We start from the raw sequence: 26,800 nt of genomic DNA on the forward strand, positions 1-26,800 counted from the left end.
CCTCCAGAGCCACTGGGATTGTGGGCATGTGCTTTGCTTGAAGGCTTCTGAAAATTAATGAATCCACCCAATATGCAATTGAATATAGTGAGGACACTTGGAAATACAAGTGTTCCAAATCAGATATAAGGCTGTTAAAACAATTTACTGTGTGTATTCATACTATTTTTATGTATAGTTTGCACCTTGACATAGCAACACAACTTACCTTCATTTCTTCACCTCAGTAAATAGATGAAGATATGCACTTGAAATTAATGTGAGTGACACAACACCACCCTAAAAGACTTGCAAAGTGCGGACCTGTGTAAAAGTGACATACCCATCATCTATTCAGGCAACTGTCTTACAATAAACGCATGGTAGCCACATAAAGATATTAGAAAGTGAGGGTAATCGTCTGAAATTTACAAACATTCAAATCTTTACTGAAAGTAGATTGTACATGAACTCTAAATTGCATACAGGACTCCAGAAAAACGTTTCACTCCACAGTTCTATGAAAAGGAACTGTATTTTCAAATGACACGAACTAATTGAACACATCTCAGCATCTTCGGGAAAACCTAATGGCATGCCATTATATCACCGGCAATACACATAACAGAACCCATAGTTAATTTTCTGATAATCAAGTCAAAAAAGCCAAGAAGTAAATGCGGCAATATAAAAACAAAATAGAAGAAGACAAAGGAAAGTACCACCCAAAACACATTTATGATATCATTGAGAAACTTAGTGTTTTAAATGGGGAAAAAAAAATGACTTGAGAAACCAGTTAAACTCCCAGAGTTTTAAAAAGTTATTATTATTACAGGCAAGTCCTGTTACTAAAATGCCCTCCCGAGTCTGTAGATAGCTCAGACCTCTGCTATTCCTCCAAAGTTCCCTCTCATGGAAACAGGCGTAATGATGGAGTGTGTATGATGAACAGAAAGGGCTGGCGAAGACTCTCCATTGAAGCAACAGCTGGATGCGAAGAGAAAGTCTGTCCTTCCCAAAGCATCGTCCAGGTGGCGTTCCTCTGCCTGAGTCCCACTTTTGCCCCAGCTGCAGAATGAAGCTCGGAGCTTCCAACAAAGCTCTTGAACTATGCTGCTCCTCCGTTCCTTTGCCAACACCAAATTTCTCCTTCGAGGAAGCTTCCAGAATGAAAACACAACCTGTGCCCCTCAGATGGGTTCGATTTCAATCAACATCTGAGCCAAACAAGCATCTTTGATATGCAAATGTCTGTGCTAGTGAATAACAAGAAATTATTCCTTTTCTTCCAGGAGGTTAAAGAAAATTGCAGATCTGTAAATGTTAACACACCTCTTGCGAAGATGAAGAAATTGAGGGGCAAGAATTAAGGACATCAAATGAGCAGAAGAACTGGAACCCATAAAATTGGGGGGAAAGTTAATACTTCATGTTCTTTCATAACATGAGACTATTATAACCCTCATATGGAAGTATTTTGAAACTTTATAGCTAGAGAATATTAAAGGCATGTTTCATCAATAAATTTTCATAGGCAGAACATCTTAGCAATATAATTTTTAAGTTGGAATTTTAAAATATCAAATAGAATTATGTACTAAGCTGAGGTGCTTGATTTTTACCTATTTTAAACCATATTACATTACACAATTAACCCCCTTTAAACTCATAAAATTCTCGACTGCATGATATAGAAGGTGGCATGAAGATTTACTGCTTTTAAATGTAGTTTAAGGTTTGTGTAAGAGAATAAAATTAGGTGATCAAACTATTGTTGGTAATAAAGTAGAATAAACATTCTCAGTTTTATTTGCTACTGCCCATTTTAACTTAGGAGTCCCTGGCTCCTGTTAGCAAGAACAACTGTGGTCTATTTTTAAGTAGTGAATAATTTGCTTACAGGAGTCTGTCAATGTGTACATGGATACGTACGTGGGTGGAGAAGACACAAAATATACTTTCTGACAACACTTGTTTTCCATCCTTCATTATTCTCCTAAGATTTTTTTTAATCAGTGGCAGAAGAGAATGTCAACGAGGAGATTTAAAACCAACCTTGATTTGACCACATAAGGGCCTCATATGCTATTACCAGACCCTTGCAATCTCCATGAACTCCAAAATACAAAATGAGAGGGAGGCCTCTTTCCCTGCTCCCTAGAGATTAAGTCCTTGCTAGCACTTCAAAACAAGGGAAACATGTTGGTATTCAGAGAAATTCCAGAACCTTCTTACAGAGGAAAGAACAAGTAAAATGATTCCTTCAAGATAACAAAAGGTACATCAACTAATGTTATGCTGATTCCATTGAGACAGAATGAAAAAAAAAAAATAAGCTCTGTTTTAAAAATCTCTTGAAAAATGCTGGTGACCACCGTTGGATTAGTGATGTATCTGAATATGCCGTCCAATAAGTAGAAAGAGCAACCCAGCCAGCAGAGAAAAAAAAATCCCAGCTGGAGCCAGGAAAAAGGACCAACCGTACAGGACGGAAGGGGTGAACTCCAGGCAGTCTTTCATTTTCGTGTTTGTGTAGCTCTCCATGTCGGCCACCGCCTGCACCCAGATGACATACAGCATCACCACCAGGGAAAACAGGACACCTGAGAAGGACAAAACAGGCACTTTTACTTCCTGAACTTGTTGCTGCAGAAATACTGCACGACACCCATGGATCGCTTGAGGCTATGCCTCTGCAGGTGTCCCGAGCTGCATCACATACCCGGCCATGAAAACCTTCAAAGTCCTGTGGGAAGGCCTGATGCAGCAGAAGAACAATACCAAGGGCTGATGTGCCTTTATCCGTACTTACCACGTGCCAGGCTGTGTGCTGCCTGTTTGCAAACATCGATGTCCAACATCTAAATCCTGGGGTTTGCATTCTAACCCTTGTTCGTTCTTTTACTGTACGCCTGGTTTGGGATAAGCACCCTAACGGGTCATCTCTCTCAATTCACGCAATAAAACAGCCCAAGAGGTACCATGACTCCCAGCCCCGCTTCCAGTTTTAAGAAGACACAGACCCAGCTGGTGGCTTCCAGGGCTGTCAGCCCAGGTCTTTCTGATTGTCCTTATATCATCATAATCCAGCTGTGGAGAGACGCAGTGAAATGGGACCATGCAAGTAGAAGCCAAGATGAGTGCCAGACAAGGAAAGAGGGGAAAGGCTGAACACACAGAGAAGAACATCTGTGATTCTTTAAAATATAAAATGCACATACTGGCTGGGGGCAGTGGGCACACGTGTAATCCCTGCAGCTTCGAGGGCTGAGGCAGGGGGATCACAAGTTCAAAGTCAGCCTCAGCAACTTCGTGAGGTCCTAAGCAACCTTGGGAGACCCTGTCTTAAAGTAAAAAATAACAAGGGCTGTGGATGTAGCTCAGTGGTTAAGCACCCCTGGGTTCAATTCCCAGTACACACACACACACAAGTATACTGAAGATTGACTGCAGCATATGCAAACAGTGTCTTGAAAGAACAAGGGGCGGGGGTTGATTATAAATGTTCTGAGGAGGGGCTGGGAGATAGCTCAGTTGATAAAGTGCTTGCCTTGCAAGCACAGGGCCCTGGGTTCGATCCCCAGCACCACAAAAAATAAATAAATAAATAAATAAATATCCTGAGGAATGTAAAACCCCAGGTTCAAGACATGAAAGGAAGGAAGGGTAATAGAAGCCATCATAACAATTTATCAACAACTTCCATGTAACTATAACCCACCAGGCAAAACCACAGATGAAATCTGAGAGTAGAGAAAGTATTACAGGCTGGGCCACTGACCTTGACAAGTGATGTGACAGTTTTGAAAATTTGGAAATTGGAATATTATGTTATAATTTTCCAAGTAACTGCTACCATAATTACCAGAAGAGAATAACGCCTCTGCATCAAGCTGCAGACTACAGAGAGTCACTTATGCTGATTTTCTATCAAGTAGAGCGCCACTCACAAGACACACAGCCCAAGGATTCAGATGTGCCCCAAAGCAAACTATATTTGAAGGCACTTGTTATTTGTCCAAAAGTCCAATTAGAATATGCCAAGGAACATTACACTCATTGAGTTAATCAACCAAACCTTCAGGTATTGTGTTAATCATGTTTCTATCACTGTGACAAAATACCTGAGACAATCAATTTATAAGAATAAAGACTTGTTCTGGTTCATGGTTTCAGAGATTCAAGTCCATGATTGCTTGGCTCTGTTGCTTTTGGGTCTTGGTGAAGCAGAATATTATGGCAAAAGTATATAGCAAGGAAAAAAGTCTCAGCTCATGGTGGTCAGGAGATAAAAACAGGGAAATGGCCAGGGTCCCAGTACACCATCAGGGACACAACCCCATTCTGAGGAACACTCCCTAGACCCCACCTCCTAACGGTTCCACCACTTCTCAATAGCACCATGGGCTGCCAATCACACTTTCATTACATGAGTCTTTGGGGGCATTCCAGATCCAAACTCTATAGAATCTCCAAGTTCTAATTGCTAATTTATCTCAAAAGTAGATGCAACTCTGCTACTAGAAGCAGAGATGGAGGCATATTGATAGAAGAGAGCAGCTTTTTTTGAGCCCTGCCATCCATCACACTTTGCATATTAATTGTGCTCCCACTGTATTGAGGATGCCCCACTCCTCTTGGGCAATCAATTTATGGAGAATCTTAAGGCATAGGCACAAAAGAAAGGCTCATAAATATGTTTTAGTATGCTGGTACCAGAACTTAAACTTTCTCATAATTAGGGTGCCAGGTACAGAGCAAGAAGGAATCAGCATAGATGCTTCACTAATAAGAAACAACTTCCACACGGTGGTCTCCAATGTGACTGCAAATACTGGTGCACAGATCAGAGAAAGAGAGGGCCACTGAATAAGAAGTATCTCACAAAGAAATACAGTAAAGTCATAGATGTCGGCAAGCAAACTCCTTAGAAAGCTGTACTGCAGATTTTGACAATAATATGGCCATGCTGTGTGTGGTCTAGTGACTCTGTGCCTTCCAGTACATTTTCCAGCACATACACAGGCAGCGTTCTCTGCAAATGTAAAGGCCTGGCATCTTTTGCCTTATGCAAACATCTTGCACACCTTTGTGTTGTGGTTTTTATCTTTCTTGCACGATGTGAATCTCATGCTTTCAAATATCTTAAGAAAAAAAAAGGAAATTGCCTTTGTGAAAAGCCAGTAGCCCTATCTACTTCAAAAAGTTGCAAAACCCAACTCAATTAAGATTATTAAAAATGTATTGTGGGTAATCACACAGATGAGTCTTAATAAGGAAGAATTAACTTATATTTAAACATTGCCATTATTTGAAAAGGAATCAAATTAGAAAAGCATTGAAGAATAGTCATTTCTATTACTATAGCCTTTAACTTGTTTTCTAATTGAAGATGCAGTCCATTTAATTTGTATCAAATCAGTTTAGGATTATATCTCACCCATGGGGTAAAGTAGTCAGTGCCTCCCTACCCATTAAATGACAAGTGGTATGTGTGTGAGAGTGTGTGTGTGTGTGTGTGTGTGTGCGTGCGTGCGTGTGTGTGTGTGTGTGTGTGTGTGAAGAGAGAGAGAAAGACAGACAGTGAGAAGGAAAATGAGCTAACCAACATTGGGAAGCATTTACACCAAAGGGCAAATATTTAGCTGCTAGGCAGCAAGAATTTATCACAGAGGCCTGTATGAGGTCTATAGCCAAGACAAGAGGCAAGAAGCTGCTATTTACAGTTGCACTGATAAATAAATACATGCATTAAAGCTAATTTGAGTCACATGTCTTATCACCCAAAAATTCAGTTACAAATTAGAAAAGGATGGAAAGCTAGAATAAGTGCTATAGAATTGAATATATCAATGTGAATTCATGATTTTCATTTGATGAATGGTAGAGAGTGATGGATGGATGGATAGATAGATAGATAGATAGATAGATTGATTGATTAAATAGGAGAGAAATAAATGTAGAAGCAAAAGTTTTCATGTGTTTCTTTTAAAACATGCATGTCTACATATGTCCTGGCTCAGTTCCCTGAGAAGATCTGAAAGCATCAAAACCAGCAGCATGGGTATTCCAAGTGTCCAGATCTTGACTTCTCAAAGAAATAACTGAAGCCAGGTTGTGTCAGGCTGTGCAAGATGACCCTAGACCATCTTATTATTCTAGAAAGCAAAGACGTGTTGGAAGAATGATAGGGTATGGATGTGAGGTATTTCCCCAAAGCTCCTGTTAATGCAGGAATGCACAGAAGTACAATGATCGAATTGTGAGACCTGTAGCCTACTCATTCCATCCTGACTTGAAAGGACTACTGTGTAGGAGGTAACCAAAGGCAAGTGGGGCATGACTGGAGAAGGCAGGTCACTGGGGTTGTGCCCTGGAAGGGTTCATCTTCCCTGTGATCCCTTTCCTTCCTCTCTCTGCTTCCTGGTCATCATGAACAAGCAACTTCCCTTCACCACCCCTTCCGCCATGATGTTTTGCCTCACCTCAGGCCCAGAGTCATGAAGTCAGTCAACCATGGAGTAAACCTCTGAAACCGTGAGCACAAAACAAACTTTTCCTCCTTTCACATGACATGTTTTTGTCATGTATTTTGGTCACAGCATCAAAATGCTAACTAACACAGTGGTGTTTCTGGTAGCCAATTTGATAGGGACTCCTATAGCCCAAACTGAGACAATAGCCATCAAACGAATATCAATAGTGCCATATTATATCTCAATGAATAAAATAGGAAGCCACAGAAATATAAATAGATTAGTGAATAAACAAATGGGGAGAAGGAAAAGTTATCCCTTATAGTAGTAAACCAAATAATCAATGTAGAAGAAATGGAAGAATTAGAAATCACCACTTGGCATTCATTTAATAACTCAAGACAAGAAACTAAAAGGGACACTAAAATCAGGGAATGAATTTGAATGAAACAAAAAGATATTTACATAGGTTCAGAATTTCTCTCCACAAAATACTTGCTAGTTGTAAAGGTGGACAAATGAACTTTATCCTAAAGAAACTCAGCAAATACAACCATATTCAAGTGATCAAAGTCAACATCACCTGTGCTGTGACAAATCAATGTCACATGTCACTCAATGAACTGCATTGGGGAGGACACAGCAACACCGCTATGATAGTGTAGCCCCAAATGCAAAGCCTAACTAAGTCCAATCACAAAGAAACAGCAAACACTCAAATTCGAGATCATCCTACAGAATCAAAGACCTTTATTTTTCATGTGTCAAGGTTGTGAAGGTCATTGAAGGACTTCTCTGTCAATGATTTGGTCTACCTGCTGGGTGGAGTGTCCCCACTGGGACAATACTATTAATATAGAAGACGATAATACTATTAATATAGAAGATGATAATTCCCTGATATCTTAAGACTCTCATTTATATAAATAGAAACAATAACTGGCTTAGGGAACAAATAAGTTACATTTCAAACTCATTTGCCCCTGTGATTTTTAGCAGGAATAGAAATTACTGTTAACATTTAGGTAGCAATTTGTTTTTAAATAATACTATTCTTAAACTTTATCATATATGTTTAAAACACAAATTTATTTACAATTAAATTTTATGATGCCAATTTGTTTAAAGTTCAATTTTAAAATTCAAGAAATAGCTCACTGAAGGCAGAATCAAAATGTGACACCAAAGCCCATGAAGATTTATGATCATAATAAAACCAGGGGCAAATAATTGCACAAAGAGAACACTGAGTCTCTCATTGGCACCATGCAGAAAAATCATTCAAACATGATCTTGCATGGATCATCTTATGAAGTTAAAAATTTTCCTGAGTTTTTTTTTTTTTTTGAGTCAATGGACATATGAAATTTCATGGCAAATGGACATAGGAATGTAACTGAAATATGAAAACAATATATAAAAGATACATAAATAGTGTATGATAGTCACTGAATGGAGGCAAAAACATGAGAATTTCCCCAAGGCCAAGTCAAACACTGAGAAAGAAAAGTGAGCATACTTAATATTTCACAAAAGCAAGAACAGAAAAAACAATGCATACTGCAAAAAATCTTTTTTACTGTAGCGTAAAAACCAGATTTAAAAATATATCCCTAGGGGGGGGAAATTAGCTACAGATACAAAAATTATTTTCTTAAAATATATAGGCAAATGGTCAAATGTCTTTATTCTTGCCTGATACATACGTGTTTTATTTTATTTTTTTTTAAAGAGAGCGTGTGTTGAATTTACTTAAAAATGATAAAGGTGGTCTTGAGCCATTGAGATATAACTAAACTTTCTCTAAGTGCGATTTAGATTGAATCAAAGGCAGTGATCAGCTACTTCTACAGACTCTTCTTTGGCTTCCCGACAAATACAGTGGCAACTCCTTTCAACTTTCAACCGGCATAAGAAAGGCCATCCATCAGATTTTGTAATCAAAAAAATGGGTTATGAAGGAAGTTAAGGTGAAAAGAAATTCAGAATCAGAAAACGGTCATTCCTCTACTTGGACACAGGACACAATCCAGCAAGGGCATCTACACAGAAGTATGAAGTCAACATTGTAAAATCCGGGGGATGCTAGCATCAGCTTACTCACTGAGGCTATTTTCAGAAGATGAGAATGAGGTCTGCTGTGGTTAATTGTCCACCAGGGTCACACTTTTCCCCTGTGGCACATCTCGGCCTGGATCCCCGCCTAGGTGTGGACATTAGGATGAGACATTCATGACCATCCAACCATAGGGAACATAGCCCAAGGAGGCAGTGGGGAGACCCGGTGAACATTTTAGGTGAAGCTGTTGGTGAGACAGCAGGGAGTTTGCACTCAGTACAGAAACAAAGACAAAATCCGGGGGCATGGGAACGTCAAGGATAACAGCTTCAGTAAAATGGTGAACCTTTAGTTAAGGTGATCCAAAAAAGAACCAAGAGAAAACGTATAAGGGATGTGTTTGCTTTCATTTTCTGAGAGGAAGCATAGCAATTCCTTGAGAATGGTAATCATAGCTGGGCTTGGTGGTACACACATGTAATCCCAGCCACTCAGGTGCCTGAGGCAGAAGGATTGCAAGTTCAAAGCCAGCCTCAACTACTTAGCAAGGCCCTAAGCAACTTAAGGAGATCCCATCTCTAAACAAAAAATCAAAAAGAGGGGCTGGGGATGGGGTTCAGGGACGCAGTGCCCCTGGGTTCAATCCCCAGTATCAAATAAATAAATAAATAAAAATGAGGAACAAGGACCATGAATGCTTTTCCCACATCTGCATGCTGCATTTGATAACTTTTGACAAATGGAAACCCCAGTGTAGTCCCAACCCACTAAAAATGTTCTCCTGCCTCAGAGAGGTCCTGTGGGCCCTTCCTTTCCCCACCCACCAAAGCCTCTATCACTGTGACTTAGTTTTGCACTTAGAACATCCTGTAAATGAAGTCATAATGGCATGCTGCCAGTTGCTTTTGGCTGTTTTGCTCAACATGATGACTGAAAATTCATCTGTGCTTTCGATGTGCTATTCCATTCCGTGAATACACCCCACATTGTCTATCTAGTCATCTTCTGATGAACAATTGAGTTGCTTCTTGATTTTGGCTACTATGAATTAAACAATGAGGAATATGTGGTTTTGCTATGTTCTAAGATATATGTAGATTTTTGAAATGATGGACAGCATTTGCTTAGACAAATAGTCTTTTTTTTTTTTTTTTAGTTGCAGTAAGAGTTTGATAGAGCACTGTGATACACCAAACTGATCAAACAGCGCCAGGTCTCACTGATATTTGGTAGAGTCCCAAAGTGTACAGGTGGAAGGTCTTTCCCTTCTCTTCAACCTGAGCTCATGACAGCTCTGCTAAATCTGACTGAGAACAGAGTTCTTTCAAAAAGTTGCCTTTTTCTCTTCCCTCAAACAACAGTTTTCTAAACAACATTTTTGACAGTCACTCAAAAGCACGCAAAAGTGATTAAGATTTCAAGTGCCTGGATCATTTTCTGACTGGTCATTTTTAGTTCTTTTCTTCATTTTGAAACTTTCGTTATTATTTGAAACATTTAAAAATGACATGTGAATGAATATCCTGCATCTTAAGTGTAAAATACACACTCTAAACAGCTCTCCAACCTGGGAACCTGGTACCACCATGTTATCACCTTTTTTTATTTTTCTTTTTTTCTGGGTCTCCTCTGGAAAGAGAGGTGACTCTCAAATTCTTAGGGACCCTCAAAAAATGTATCTGAGGAGAAAGTGCTAGAGAGCTGGCTGTGTGAGGACGGGCAGGGGACCTCACCTCTCCAGAGGGTCTCACAGTGCCCCCTTGCTATGGATGCCCCTGGGGTCCATTGGAACAGTTCGATTTGAGTCCTGCATTCACAAAAGACTCCCAATTAGATTTTGGATGATATCGCAAATTATATTCTAGAGTACTCCCCTATTACCCGTGGTTTTGCTTTCTATGATTTCAGATCCCCAAGGTCAAGTGTGGGCCAAACATATTGAACGGAAAATTCCAGAAATAAGTAATTCATAAATTTTAAATACATCTTCTTACAATATATTGTTGCAATTGTTCAATTTTATTAGTAGACAGTGCTCTCAATTTCTTACTGTGCTTCGCCCATTAAGTCTCATGTTTTTAATTTTATAAATCCTTCAATAAAATTGACACAGGAGCATCAAAATGAAATTTTGATGGAAATTATAATCTAGAGCATACATATTCTTATGTTAATAATAGTAATTATTACAGTTATTACCTTAGAGCATAATTCTATTATTTTTATTTATAATTACATTATATATTAGATACTATAAGTTTTTTAGATGTTCCACATCAACAATAGGACAAAATGGGTTAATTTACAAATTTAACTTTATCATCAGGGCACATACATAGGAAAAAAACATATAGGTTTCAGGAATCCATGGAAAATCATGAACCATGTCCCCCAAGCATAGGAGGGGACTATCGAATACAGCTTCATTTGACCTATGTATTTTTAAAGTACAGATCATTAATGAATTAAATACAAGCACTTTTAAAATGTCAAGTATTTGCAAGCCCATTTTCCCTTGTTATGTGCTAGAAACCTTAAGAGTTATGGTGCTTGAGGGCACCCACAGGAGGCCCCGTGTGTCATGCTAGCAGAGGAAACACGGGGATCCAGCAACCTGACCTGCCCTCAGAGCTCATCCCAAGGTCCAACACATACACTTCTCTTTCTCTGAGTTAGATGAGGAGATAAAGGGAAATGCTAAGCCTACATTTGCCGAAGAGGAATACTTGTCATTATATTGTAATATACTTTCAAAGTAATCTCATAATGACTGAATTTGTTAAAGAATGAGAGTTTTTCTGGGGAAATAAGCTAGATGTTCTTAAGAATAGTTTGGATTTTGTTTTGTAATAATTAGTTCTTTCTTCTTTACATTAATAGGCTGTTGTTTACTCTTATACCAAGTTTGTGCTCATTTTGATGTGTCACATTTCAGAAAAATGTAGAACAGCTCATGCATAATAGCTAACTTCTTGACTTATCTCCCTCCATTATTCATTTGCTCAGAATTTGCTTCCTGCTGGTTTTTCTCCAATTGTCTGAGACAATTTTAATCCCTTTCATAGTTATATCATGGTTACACCTATCTGATTTCCCAATATTCCCTGCTGCACATTCCAAATTCATTAATTAAATTTTCCACACCACCTTCCAAATTCATTAATTGCCTCTTCCCTTTCATTTTTCCAGACTCATATTTTGGAACCTACATAAGCATATTGGATTTCCCAAACATTTCTGACTTTCTTAGGTTGGCATGATAATTGTCAGCATTATACATCTGAACACTCAATACTCTGTATTCTACTGACAATTATGATCATGAGGTTTTATGCATCCCTACAATTAGGATTTAATATGGAAAGTAGTGTTTTATTTAATGCCAAGGAAAGATTCATTCACAATCATTGATTTTCAGGATATTGTTGATGGGCACAAGCCTAGATCTGACCACACCAGTTTAAATCTCATCTTATAGTTTTAGTGGCAAGAAAAGTTTACATTTTACTCAGCACATTTGAGAAGGTTTCTTACTTCTCCCTCTCAGTTTCTTCACTGGGAAAATAGAGATAATGCAGAAAGCAGTTTTGAGAAATGGAATGAGATGTAACACCAGGCACCATACTTAAAATAGCAACACCCAATGAACATTAGGTTGTGTTTGTTATTATCATCATTCTTAAGCTTTGGCATGAGCTCTTTCTAATGACTAGAAAATATCACTCTCTGAAATCTTCTAAAGCGTTGCATGTAATGGAGCTATTTCAGGACTGGCCAAGAAGCAAAAAAGTCACCTCACCATGGTACCTTCTAATTCTAAGAACGGAAAGTGAGGAAATGATTACCTCGGTGTCTTACTAAAACTCCCCACAAGGTGGCACCAGTCACCCCACAGTCCCATTACTGAACATCTTGCACAGAAGAATCCCGACTTGTACTCATTCATATTAAGGAAATGTTCTGCCTTACGTGTCCATTCAAGTAAATCGCCTGCCCTTCTCTACCAACCCTTTAGTTACAAGAAGAAAAATTATTTCTAGAACAAGCTCTGAGCATAGGTCAATATGGTAATTCTAATGAGAATATAGCTAATGTGCCTTTTCTCCATAACGAGAAAGTGTGAAGAAAACCATTCTCATAAAAATTATAAGATATAGTAAAAAAGCAAACAATATTCTTTAGCTATTCACTATTAGTCGTTTCCAATCAAAGTAACTGTTTGGGGGAAGGTGTGGAATGAAAGGCAATATTACAAATAAATTAAATTCTTACTACACTGAGTAAAGAGTAGATGTTAATAATTCACATAGTTTAAAAAAATAAAGTATATGGGAATTCATTCTGTCTTTCCATGGTGACAAAACCTAATTCCAGTTCAGACACACTATTTATAGGCCAGCAATAATCTTGACATACTGCGTATCTGAAAACTCCCTGAAATTAATGAAGATTAATTATACCCCATAATAATATGTCATGTGAGTGAAAATACTCCCTTGCCAGCCTTGGCTCTAATTCTCAGAAGAGCAACACTTTTTTTTTTTTTTTTAAAGGGGGAGACATGGAAGTTCCAGGAACTGTATTTACTTTAATTTGAAGTTCAAAGTTTTCCAGAAAAACTACATCAAATTTATGGTTGATCTGGCCTCTTGATTCCCATATTTGTGTGGGCAGGAGTTAAGAGCATGACCCAGACTGTCTCCAACAAGGACACAGAAGAGCCAGGTGACGGGGGACTCAGGACAGACACCTCTCTCCCTGGAGAAACCACGCTCTCTCTGCTTATCCTCCCACTAGTTCCCTTCCTGGCTGAGATGGTCCAGGCTCAGAATGCAGTTCAAAATGCACCTAGGGAATTCTTCCTCTGGGGCTTTGGATCCCTTCTCTGCCTGTCACCTGTGAACACCCCATTGGAAATAGGTTCTAAGAATCTGTCAGACACATTTCAACTGAAAAGTATTATGTGTGTTGGGGGGGCGGTGGCAGGGAATAAACACTCACAGAAGAATCCGAGAAAGAAAAGCAGTAACATTTTAAAATATGTTTGCAATTAAAACTCTTTGCAACTATTTCCTATGTAATATTGAGCAAGGTTGATGTTAACACTTGACATTTATGGAAAATGTCAAACCGAGGATGTCAGAAAACCCACATTAAAATGTGAAGCAAAGCCTTCCCACACTGTAATGGTATCAGAATCCAGACAACAGCTTTTCTAGATAAATTCCCAAATATAACAACAGAGAGCACACTGCAAGGCCCACAACAGGCCCGCTCAGAAACTCTGAGATAACTAGGACTTCCCTTGTCCTGCCTAAAGAAGTTCTGAGGAAATCTGAACTGCTGTTCCTGGGTCATTAAATTAGGACACTCTTTCTACTGTAAGAAGTATATCTGGCTGGTAGGTATGCTGGGAACACAGAGCTTTTATTAAGATTTTTTTCACATTCCACCCATCTCCAACACACCAGGGCTGAAAAAATATGTCAAGCCCTGGACTTTGGGAAAATATTCCTTTCCATGTCGTAAAGTCGGGCTTTTGATTTTACCTGAAAGTCTGCTTCTGTTAAAACACAGACGCTTTAGAAAGGCACTGTAGCCAAGTGTCTGTACCCAGGCCTGTTCTCTCACACGGAGTCCCCTTTGGCGTCAGTGGCAGGCAGCTGTTGACAGCCTGGAGCTTTGGTGATGCAGAAGTGCAGGTGCAGAGGGAGCCGCATGTGCCCCCAGGCCGTCAGCAATTCTTCCCTAATCCCTTCCTGCTCGGGGCTTCTGTTGCCTCCACATACCCTTCCCCTGCTCTAGCAATGCCACACTCTGCTTTATCTGGAGGAACACGAGAGGAGCCAGGCAGGACGCAGAGCACCTCTGTGTGACCCACACCATCTCTCAGCCCGAGGAACGGGCCTGGGAACCATGTCCACTGGCTTCTAAGCTTTCTTTTCTTTTTTGATTAAGTGAGGGACACAATCTCTTGTTTTGCATAGCCCTCATAGCACTCTTGTGTAGAAATAAATATGGTTTACTAATGAGCGATTAAAATGTCTCCCTGGTCTTTGGAAAGAAACAAGGTTAGGAAACACAAATCCCACTTCCTTCCAGGTTAATCTTTCCTGCTGGGGATGGGAATTGTTCTAATCCTTTTAATTCCATTGGCCTTTCCCAGTCTAGATTTTCAGGAGGTCCACCTCACTCAGTTATTTACAAAACATCTCTAGAGCAGGCGTGATAGCAGGCCCTCAGGAGGCTGGTCATCAGGCTGCTCATCCCACGTGGCAGGGGACTTACATGGCTCCTGATGATTTGCTCTGTTTATGACCCTGATCAGCAATCATAGTCCAGGAAACCACTGCCCCAGAGGGAAAGCAAACCAGGGTCCGGGAATGGCCTAAGCAAACAGGCATGTGCAGGGGACAAGCCACAGCTCGGCCGTCAGCACCCAAGAAGACTACACGGCAAAAGCAATTCACCTCCTTTAACACACCTGTGCCTGGAGCGGGGTCTCATCCTTTGAATCACAAGGTATCTAAGTCATCTCATCATCTTAAGAGGTGCAGAAGCTCCCCAATTCCCAGCTCCAGGTGACAGTTTGTCCCCTTCTGGGTCATCCCAGACCACACGATTTCAAGTATGGAGGGAAGCATTTCTACCCTGACATGCTGTCAAACACCCATCTCTGGTTTTGATGCTTGTCCTTCGATGTCAGTACCTAAAATGTCCAGGATCTTTTTCCTTTCTTGTACACTTTGACATTTTCCTCAAACAGCAAAATGTGTCTTGATGTCGCTTTGTGTTCGTGTTTGAATTGGGAAGTGCTAGCTGTATGGTAATTTTCTCTGATTAACCCCAAATGCCTACCCTTTCTAACTCCTTCTGCAGTTCTCCCATCTCACCTGATGCCTAATAAGGGGTCGACACTTTTCCTCTGGCAAGTGAAGACAAGGGTCAACCCCTTTGTATGGGAGTTCTCCATGAGCCCACATGAAAACAGATCATAGTAGCTGTTCAGGCTTGTTGAGGTGCTTGGTGAGTCACTGAAACACAACCTTGGGTTTGTGATGTCCTGACAATGACTATTATATCCCGTCTGTGAGAAGCTGACCCTTCCCAGGAAACACACGCCCTGCCCTGCCCTGCCCTGCCCTGCCTGAGGAAGGTGCCGTCCTCCAGGCCTGGCCCTGAGCCCACCCTTCACTCCCACCCTACCCAGCTGTAACATCAGCACCATCTGCCAAACACAGAATGCCCCCAAACAGTCATCTTACTGAGGACAAAGAGTTTTTCTATGTGCACACGCCCAGCAATGGCCATTTGGAATCTGGCCTTGCCCTTCCCTAAGACCATCTGCCTAAATAAGGAGTGTCCAGTTCTGTTCGTGGCATTGATAAAGCAGCCACCAGCACCCTGAGCCCGCACAGCACCTGTTCCTAACTGCCTTGCAGAGCGCCAGGCTGGCACAGAACGGGCAAGGAGATGCGAACAGGCAACAGCGGGGCCAGCCCTGAGGGAATGAAATTTAGATGTTCTTTGAGATGTCTTCATTTTGAAAATATAAAATCTAACCAAAGAAAGCACTGGAAATTCAATTCGATTTAGCTCAGTAAATGACTAAGCATGGTGCTGTATTAAATGTGGCACAGAGAAGAACTTGCCTGGTTGACAAATGTAGCCCAAGAAAAATACTCCAGTTTGTCCTCGTCTTTCCCTGGGATAGATGTAAGTTTCCATCTTGGATTTTGAAAGGATAGAATACCGATCCTCATTACCAGGGATTGTTAATAATAGGTGTAAGATTTTTAAAAATCCTTCTGTTGGCAAGTGTTGAAGGACGATTTATTGGCATCATGATTGCTTTAAAAGATTATTTAGTGGAAGAACTTGCCAGTGGACAGTCATCCTTAGTTACCTGCAAGCATGTGACTTTTCCTGCCCAAGAGGATACAACAAATAGTAATATTTTATCTGACATACACTGGATGTTGTATCTATAGTTAGAAATGCACATGATAGGAACTCCAGGGATCTTCTGGATTCTTTGTTTAAGGTCACAATGTAACACGTGCTGAGTTACTCTATACTAAGCAGTCATCTGCATAGGTTCTTTTGTGTGTGCACAGTAATCATTCAAATTATGGATCCTTTGCAATCCTTAAAGACACTCAATACTTCTGCCCCAATTTCTCAATTTCAGTCATTACACAATCAGTTATACAAGGGATATACACTTGGCATACAGACAGTCCATCATTGACTGCATTAAGTCCAGTTTGGCTTTAATGGAAAAATTGATGAAGTTGGTATCAACAAGGATATGATAAGGTGGTCCCAGTTGTGTATTATATTGGAAGAATGAGCAGGAAGGGTGTTGGGAGACTTCTCGTTCCTTCCAGGTACTGGGATGTTTCTTTGGTTTCTCTTTATGTTTTAATCTCTCCTTTCCTTTAAGCCTCTCATCTCTGAGACTAAGTATTCCTGGTTTCATACTTCTTGCTTTCTTTTGCTTTTCCATGTTCACGCCCCACACCCATAAGGAGCTATCTTTTTAAGAGCATAGGAAAATGTGCCTATATCCTGACATGTTGTGACCCCTGCTCTCTGACAGGTAGGAAATTAACACAGCAGGAAAGATAAAAAGGCTCTTGCCAACCTCTCCCCTCTGACCCACCGTGTTCTCCTTATGAAATGACGACACTGAGCCAAGACGGTCCTGAGGGTTAATTGTGGTGACACACAAAAAATAGAGAGAGGCTGCAAGTGTCAGACACCTGAGAGCTTTTGCATAGGAACATTATGGTATTACTATTTCTAGAAAACCTGCATCTAGACCTATATCTAGAAATGGAAATCCCAAACAGGTAGAGAAAACCCAGGGCCAGAACCCACCCCCTGCACGGTACGTACCTGCAGCGATGTAGGAGCCTCCCCCGGCTTTATAGAGAAGGTGGCTGGCGAAGGGGGCCGCACAGATGATCAGAAAGCTGGCGGTCACCACCGCGACCACACCCAGGAGCATCAGGACTGCCCAGAAGCCACGGTAAACTGGAGACCGCAGGAGAAAAGGAGGAAAGAAAAGCACACTTAGCTTGTGGGCACAGCAGGCTGTCACATGGAAAGTTCCCTAGCACTGCTAGACGGAATCCCAGGCTATGGTCCTGAATTATCTTAAACAGGACGTCTTACCAGGTGACCCTGGACTCAGTAATGACCAAGATGATGACCTTCAGTAACTCTTGAGTTCAGAATTTCGTTGTTATTGTTGTTTGTGTGTGTGTGTGTGATTTTTTTTGTTTAGTTGGTTGATATTTTTGGTTTTGGGGAGATATTTTTAGTACCAGGGTTTGAACCCAGGGGTGCTTAACCACCAAACCATATCCCCACCCCTTTAATTTTGTATTTTGAGACAGGGTTTCACAAAGTTTCTTAGGACCTCACTGAGTTGCTGAGGTTGGCTTTGAACTTGTGCACCTCCTGCCTCAGCCTCCCCAGCTGCTGGGATTACAGGCATGGGCCACTGAACCCAATTTATGTTTGGAATTTGCACAACACACATATTTCATACACAACAGGAGCTCATTTTCCTGACCAGATTCCCCATTTTAAAAGTGGCGACACTTAAAATTCCACTTACTCTCTTGAGTAAGCGCCAGTTGGTAGTTACACATGGGTATTTCCCAGCAAATGTACAAAGGCATGAAATGACATTCACATTACAAACACTGCCCAAGCACCTTGTACAAAAATGATTCTTTGAAAGCTTATAATAATAACCCCAAGCCCCTAAACAAAAAGTACAATTTTATTTAGATCATACCTCAATTGCAAATATACTAAGGCAATAAAATAAAAAAATGACCAGCAAAATCATAAAATGGTTTATACAGATGTGTTTTCCAAAAACAAATCTGAAATTTTATATCAGATACACTTAAGGAATACCACATTCAATTAATATTTGCATTTAGGAAGGGTCAAGACGAGAAGCTCAGGAATCTCATAGTCAAGGACAAGCAAGGCTGAGTGAACGGATGCAATTGCTGATAAACGGATTGTGGGTTTGGAGATATATAGTAATCAAGTGAAAAGGAATTCTAATAATCTCTTTTGAGCTGGATAATTACCAATCTATTAAACAAATTCACCATTTCCCTAAGGTTAAAAGAAGAAAATGAATTCTTATTCACGTAAAGGAAGAAAAACCCAGTGAAACATTTTAGTCAAATAATTAAAAACAGAAACTTCATTGCCAAGTGAAGAATTATTTTTCTCAACAATCCTGCTTGCAAGAAAGAACTGTATCAATCAACTGGAACCTTAGAGAACAGAGAATGGCAAGATCGGATTTGAGAAGAACCCTCACAGCTGAATGGGAAAGGAAGGCTGAGGGTTTCTGCGGTTATCTTAGACCTCCACAGGAACAAAAGGTCAGCATTTACCTCACTCCTCAGTGCTTCCAGCTCTGCTATGTTAAAAGTATCCTGCAGCTGTTTTTAGGTTCAGCAAGGAGCAGAGCAACAAAAAAATACAGTTGTCTCTCCAAATGCATGAGCTCTGTATCCAAGGGTTTAACCAGCCTCGGATAGAAAATATTTAAAAAACAAAATCATGCCTGCAATGAACATGCATAGACATTTTTCCCTTGGCTTTGTCCCCTAAACGATGCAGTATAACAACCAGTTAAACAGCACACACATTGTATCGTGTATCCTAAGTCATATAGAGATAGTTTAAATATAAGGGAGGCTATGCAGAGGCTTATATGTAAATACTGTGTCATTTTGGACAGGGGCTTGAGCATTCGTGGGTTTTGGTATCCTTGCAGCCCTGGAACAGGTCTCTGGTGGAGACCAAGGAACAAGCGTTATCAATGGCAGCTTTGAGCGTGGGAAGTGAGAGTGGCAGACTACAGACCAAATATTTGCCAGACTTTCAGGGATAAATGATGAGTCTCGCATTTTTCATTTTCATTCACTTCACTTACAAAATGGTTGGAGCTGTCTGTCACGCAGTGGGTTCTGTGCCAAGCAAGTACTCAGGGAGAAACACGACGAAGAGGCAGTCCAAGAAATAAGGCTCTCATTATGTGATTCGGCTGATCACAACTAAATCTGGATAAGAATGACCAACAGCTGTGTGCAGACCCTAAAAGGAAATAACAGCCAGTGGATTGAGAAGGGAAGTCAATGGCAAAGAGGGTCAAGTTGGCTGAGAAGAGTTTTCTACATTTTGTTTTTCTCTTTTTCTTTTTTTTCTCCACCTGGATTTGGCCTGAAGGCACGTCAAATTAGGAGCTAGGTAACTGTGGAAGAGGCAAATAGCAAAGAAAAAAAAAAAAAAAAAAAAAAGAAACTAGGTAAGTGCATCATCTGAATAGAGAGAGATCAAGGGAAAGGGGCCCCTGCCAGCCAGACTCAGGGGGCCTCTCCCTTCTTTCTCCTAGTTCCACAGCCGAATCAACTTCATATGCAGGTCTGCACCCAGTGGAGGAAAGAGCGCTTACTGCAGAGGAACCAGAGGGACCCGTGTTGTAGCAACAGTGGAGGTGGCCTTGTCATAGATTGCCTCCTTTCTTGGGGTGTTTAGTCCTGGGGCTGAAACACGTGAAACTGCGCCACAGCACAGGAGGCCAAAACTCTAAGAGAATTCAGTCCCTCTGGCCAGAGAAACCAGGAACAGGGGACTCCAGAAGCCAGAGGATGTGAAGGAAACCCCCCGGGGAGAGAGCTGGAGAAGAGACTCTGAAGTTCTGTATTTGAATGTACGCAAGCACCAAGCAGGAGGAAGAACAGCCAAGGGAAAAAATAATGACCAAACATGAGTGGCGTCCCAGACATTGTGGGACAATATCAAAAGTTCTCACATTTGTGTCATTGGGGTCACTAAAGCAGAGGCAAGAGGTAGTCGTGCAGGAAAATATAAACATAATGCCTAAAGAATTTCATAAATGTGACGAGTCATGTTTACAGACACACACACACACACACACACACACACACACACACACAAACTCCAAAGAGAAAAACTTCAAAGAAATCAACCTTGATGCATAAAAATAAAATAACTGAAAACTATAAAGTCTTAAAAGTAGCCAGGGAGGGGGAATATAAGACACTACATACAGGGGATAACAACCCTAATGACGAAAATTCCTTATCAAGAATGATGGAATCGCTAATAAGTGGATGATGACACATAATGGGGTGGGAGGGGTTAGTGTTAGGGTTAGAGTTAGGGTTAGGGAGGGGGGCAAGAATGGAGGAAGGAAGGACTGTATAGAGGGAAAAGAGGGGTGGGAGGGGTTGGGGGGAAGGGAAAAAACAACAGAATGAATCAAACATCACCCTATGTAAATTTATGATTACACAAATGGTACGCCTTTACGCCATGTACAAACAGAGAAACAACATGTATCCCATTTGTTTACAATTAAAAAAAAAAGAATGATGGAGGCCAAAAGACAATATGACTTTTTTATTTAATTATTTGCAAGATGGGAGGGTAATCAGGAATGGAACCCAGGGGTGTTTAACCACTGAGCCACATCCCCAGCTCTTTTTTCTAAATTTAATTTGAGACAGGGTATCACTAAGTTATCTAGGCACTAGTCACTCCTGCCTCAGTCTCCCAAGCTGCTGGGATGATAGACATGGCCCACCTCACCTGGGAGTACAATTTTTTTAAGGTGCCCAAAGAAAGGATCTATCAACCCCAAACTCTGCATCTAGTGATATCTTAGAGACATAAAGATGAATCGAAGCCATCTGTGAAGGAGGACAGAATGTGTCACCAGCATACCTGTTCTATAAGTAATACTAAAGTTAGAGGGACATGACACAAGAGCATACCTTCAACTTGTGAAATGAAGGAAAAGAAACAGAAATACAGTAGTGAATACAGTAGGCCTCTTTACTTCTTTAAGGTACATGTGACTGTTAAAATTTGAGAACATTGCCAATATAATAAAACATAGAAAAATGCAGGTTTGTGAATCAGAGTGACCTGTATGTTTACCACTCCCAACATTCTTAACCTTGGACCAGTCACTGAATCTTCCTGAACCTCTGTCTCTTTTTCTGTAAAATAGAGATGATTATATTCATCCTTTAGACCTATTAGAAATATTCAGAATGTAAAGTATGTAGTATATAAAAAGAGACCACTGAATGACATTTTTTGGTAGCTTTTATTGTTGCTCTTCTTAAAATGTTATTGTCCCTACAAGTAGTGATAGTGTGTTCAAAAATAGGAAAATGGATTAATTCCCTTAGAAATTATGAAAACGATGATAAATTATGGTTTTCATGTTCTATTGAGGTTGGAAAGTCTCTTGCATGGCTTACAGTGCATACGAAAGCTGTACTTGCACGAAGTAGATTACCAATATGGAAAGATTCCCCAAAGACATTATTTATTATCCCATGAGAAATTTCCTTGTCCACTAACCTTCTAAGAAATTATTGGCCATGTTTTATATCATGTGATTCTGCTCCTAAATGCCTAAAACACAAATAAGTGAGAGCAAACAGCTAACATAAGACAGCCAATACCCGGTGACCTCCAAACCAGACGCTCTGACGTGCAGTTTGAAAGGGTGATTCCCTGAGAACTGGAAACCTAGAAAAGTAAGAAGCTGAGCAGAGAGGAAGCCCTGGTAGCTGAGCCACAGTGAAGGGCTCAGGCTACACAGAGGGCAGAGGAATCAGGATAAGTCTCCACACAGAGAGAAGCAGAGGAGGCATAGGATTGAGAAAAAACATGGGAGAGAAAGCAAGAAAGAATCCATAACTGGGAATAAATGTTCCCCAGAGCTGTCATGCCGAGTCCTGTCCTCTTGTTTGCTCTAGCACAATAGCCTAACTTTTGATTATGACTCCCCTTTACAAAACAGGAACAGCAAATTGGTATTTAAAGAAAGGGAGGAGGCAGTTTGCTGGCTGCCTGGAGAGGTTTGACCCACAGAAATATCCTTCAAGTGCAGGTCCCCATGTACTTTACTTTTCTACTTATGCTTCTAACATTCAAAAGCACAAAGCATCATGCATATTACAAAACTCAGAGCTTCCTTCCCATTTCCTGAACTGACTATATTACATACTTTTCCAATGGATCACACTTTGATGACAGAATTAAAAGGGTCAGTCACAGTCATGAATTGGCTTGTGGGGTCTGGTCATGTTTGGTCACTGTCTAAGTAAAGCTAAGACTCTTCCATATAAAGTGAATTAAGGGCATGTGCTTTGGAGTCACATCCAATGTGGAGGTGGCTCTGCTTACTAATGGGGTGACTCTAATAGACCTCACATGGAAAGCAATCTCTTTTTCATAGGTTTGCGGTAAAGATTAACTGAGATAATACATGAAAAGTGGCTGCAAGCAGTAAGCCCTCAGTATATTTGCGCTGATTATTGTTAATTATCAAACCTCTAATGAAACATTGTTATCAACAATGCAGTTGACACAGATATCTTCTAATTTCATAGACCTAAGATGTGGATAGGCTTTTGATTCTAATATACATTGAAAGATCCTCGGGCATCCAATGTGTGTCTGTATGTGCCTACGTGTGTGTGGATAGCTCATATACGTATACACATACACATATAACTTATACAATTTAATATTTAATAATGCTTATGTTATAATAGTATATTATATTTTATATAAAATATAATTTTATAATATATAATTTTATACAGGTAGACATTTGAAATGATTTGCACATTTATACAATTTTAAAGAAAGCATATTTTTGTCTGGGTAGTGTCCTACATTGTTTCAGATGCCGAGATCTTGAAAGTACCTCTGAGAAAGTTGATTTTCTTTCCCACAGGCTTTTCGATGATAGCCTGTGAGAGCGGCGAGGCCTTGTCTTTGATGGTTTTGGATTGTGCCTAGAGAAAACATCTAAAAATCCATCTCACACAATTCAATGTTTAACTTAAACAGTACTGAATATTTATTAATTCTATTGAAACATGAAGATTTACAATGTAAATAGATTTACATGCAATCTATATTATTACAATTTGGATTAATTAAAGGAAAGCTTTATCTGAATCCATGAAAGGCCAGACTCAAATACTATTTTCAAAGAAATTAAGTTCTGTTGATTTTAAATAAATTGGTTGATTTTAAATAAATTGACCTAACCGAGGTCTTCGGCGGGGTGAGGAGGTGGAAATGAGGAAGATGGCTGGTAATGAGTCTCACCTCAGATGTTACATAAATGGCTCATCTAGACTTTATTTTCCTAACAGATTAAACTTTTACCCTTGTGGTATTACTTTCCCTAATAATTTACTTAGTAACTTCATCCTAGTAGATGTCGAATGAAATTCATCAGCCAGAGCATGCTGAAATAGGACGTTGACATATTCTGTATACCATTTCATAATTGATAGCATTTCCCTTACTGCATATCTCCTCGCTTGCATTTGAGGAGTATTCTGTCATTTCCTCATAGAGAAGAGCCACCGAGTCATTAGAGATTGTCTAGCTTGTTATCAAAGTGTACATGCAAAACTATATTCACGATGCCTGTTTCACTCACATCTCAGATTCAAACTTATATCAAAGGAGCTCATATCTTGAGTATATCCAAAAGGTCAAAATTCAAAAGGGCCTAAGTAGGAAGGGTAGCAAAAAGAATCTGTTAAGAATTGTTCACAGGACAGTGGGGACCATGAAATAAAAATGGAACATTAATTAAGCATGCACATTAGTATATGTGCATGTGGAAGTGTGCATGAGTGTGCCTGTATGTGTGTATGTGGCTGTATGTTTGTGCATATGTGTTTGTGCAGTGTGTTAGTGCAAGTGCATCTGTGTGTGTTAGTCTGTGTCAGAAGGGATATTCCTGTGTGTCTTTGTGTGTGTGTGTATGTGTGTGCAGATTGGCACAGATGGGAAGCAAGTAGCAGAATGGGCACCTATTTTGAATTCTGTGTAAAGAGTTAGAAAAATAAAGCCCCAAGCATCTCTCTTCCACCAGAATATAATAAAAATACAACACAATCTCATTAAGTTAGATGATGGGCAAAAGCAGCCTGAAGCTCAAGTACCAGTTGTTTTAGAATAAGTTCCCTTCCAAGCCATTCACGTTAATCCAATAACTCAAACTGGTGTCTCACCAGGGACCCCTAAGAGCAGCCCTGCCAGGCTCGCTTGGCAAATGGGCACATGGCTGACAACCAGAAGCCACTTAGTTTAGCAAACATATGCCGAGGGCTCCCCACAGGCAAGGCACCAAAAGCTGCCAAAGTAAGACATAATCCTCACCCTCCTGGGTTCCTCCCAGCAGGGGAAAGTAAACAGGTTTAACAGCCTGTGGCCAGTATGATGGAGATGTGGGATTATCATAGCCCTCCATCAACAACTGCACAGAGAGGACACTTTTTTGAGGCTGAGAGCACTGAGAAAAGTCACATGATACTAGGTCTGAATGTTTACCTATAGTTTCACGAGGCTAGATGTCAGTTCAATTGGAGTTGGAAGCATCCATGGAAGGTGCGTGCCATTCCAAAGAGCTGGTCTCTTGTACTGCTGTTAGTGAACCATTCATGAGGTTTCACTGAACATCTTGAGTCAGAGCTAAGGATCAAATTGGTATTGCAATATAATTCTTACCACTTCATAAGGAATGCTTTGTAAGGAAAAGGTATAGAACCCTAGTTGGGTACTTATTGTAGTAAACCCAATGGAACCTCATGAGGTAGAGATGAAATTAGCTTTGGTATTACTACTGTTACAGGGGATGAGAAACCAGAAAGAATAAAGAATGTCTTTATGGGTTTTGAGTTATATATACAGTTGGTTCAGTTAAGATATTACCAATTTCCACTGGAGTTTTTTTTTTTTTTTTTTTTAATTGTAATTTACACAACCAACTTTCTTTTATTCGGAGTAGAGGGAGAAGTCAACCCAAGTGATCACAATTCCAAATTCGTGGTGTTTTGATAAGCTATTTTGCCGTACGTACATACCCAAATGTAAATATTTTATTTGCAGCTTAAAGATAAACTTAAGTGTTATCCATTTTTTCCAAACTTGCTATGTTGCCTTAGACACCCACAAAGCTAGTTCATCCAGCGAATCCTCTGTTCTGACACATCCTGGAGCCCCGAGTGTGAAGTGCTGGAAAAGCTCTAAATGAAGCCAAAACAAAGCATGCACCCCTCCCCCAGCCCCCACGGCAAAGAGGGGCCTCCAGCATATGTTGCCACCGCTTTCGGCGAGACGCTTCTGTCGCACAGGCCAGCAAGCCTGTCCCCCATCTCTGCACTGCCTGTCTTGGCAGTGTCAGGAAAGACTAAAAATACAGAAAGCCCTGCACCAGAGCAGAAGGAACGAGCGTACAATATGTCCACGTCTGAACTCTGCAGCTGCGGACGTGCCAAGCAGAGTCAAGTGCTCCTCCCTCCCCGACGTCCACGGATGTTTTCTTTTCCAACACAAAAAAGAAGACTGAGAGACCCAATGGAGTTCAGGCACCTCCCTCCTGTAACTACTGGCCAAGTCACCTGGGACGAAGCAACCTGGCAGAGGGGCACAGTCCCTATCTTCCACATGGGTGGTGACCTTGAGACAATCCTTGAAGCAAAGTCTGGGTGTCTTCCCAAGGGGCGAGAGCCTTCAGGTTTGAAACTGCATCTCTGTTCATCACTACTTGCTCCTCCTGAGGAGCTTGTGGGGGGAAGGAGCCCTCTGAGGCCTGAGAAGGGTGGCTTTGCCTTATTGGACCTCCACAGTCCAGGAGTCTGGTGGCGGCTGCTCTGATAGTTCAGACGGCACAAAACTTATAACGGTTCAACTTATAATTTTTTGACTTTACAATAGTGCAGAAGCAGTCCACACTCAGTGGGGATTATACTTGGACTCTGGATCTTTTCCTGGGCCAGCACTGTGCCTTCTGATCCTCTCCAGCAATGCTGGACATTAGCAGCGAAACATAGCTCAAGCTCACTCAGGAGGGAAGACAACTGACACTGGGCAGTGCTCTGGGTTGCTGAGCTTGGATGTGTGGCCAAGTCAGGGGCAGTAAATGCATTTTTGACTTAGGGTAATAGGCAGTGGTTTAGGAGTAAGGGGTCATCACCCTGCTGTAAGTCGCTATAAGTCAAGGAGCACCTGAAAGAGTAGCAGTAGCAGTCAGCATGCTCAATCCCAATAATGAAGAACTAAGCAATACATAGGAAGCCACTTGATGCCCAATCTGGAGGACCTGACTAGTAGCCAGAGCTTATTCTTCAGCTACAAGGTTGTCTTCTGCTCTCAGACCTCGGGGACG

General features: G+C 40.7%; 1 protein-coding gene and 1 pseudogene across 1 annotated transcript in view; both read right to left on the reverse strand.

The window, feature by feature from the left end:
* Positions 1-393: 393 nt before the first annotated feature.
* Tmem182 (transmembrane protein 182) overlaps positions 394-26,800 on the reverse strand; it is a 49,810-nt gene continuing 23,403 nt past the window's right edge. Inside the window, exons 4-5 of the mRNA XM_047522734.1 lie at positions 17,419-17,556; positions 394-2,585 (exon numbers count right to left, since the gene is read on the reverse strand). Coding sequence (XP_047378690.1) covers positions 2,365-2,585; positions 17,419-17,556 — 359 coding nt within the window. The 3' untranslated portion in view covers positions 394-2,364. The remainder of the gene's footprint in view (positions 2,586-17,418; positions 17,557-26,800) is intronic.
* On the reverse strand, positions 15,945-17,026 carry LOC124963466 (rRNA-processing protein FCF1 homolog; annotated as a pseudogene).

This window comes from Sciurus carolinensis, chromosome 13 (assembly GCF_902686445.1).
Source record: "Sciurus carolinensis chromosome 13, mSciCar1.2, whole genome shotgun sequence".
NCBI classification, from domain to species: Eukaryota; Metazoa; Chordata; class Mammalia; order Rodentia; family Sciuridae; genus Sciurus; species Sciurus carolinensis.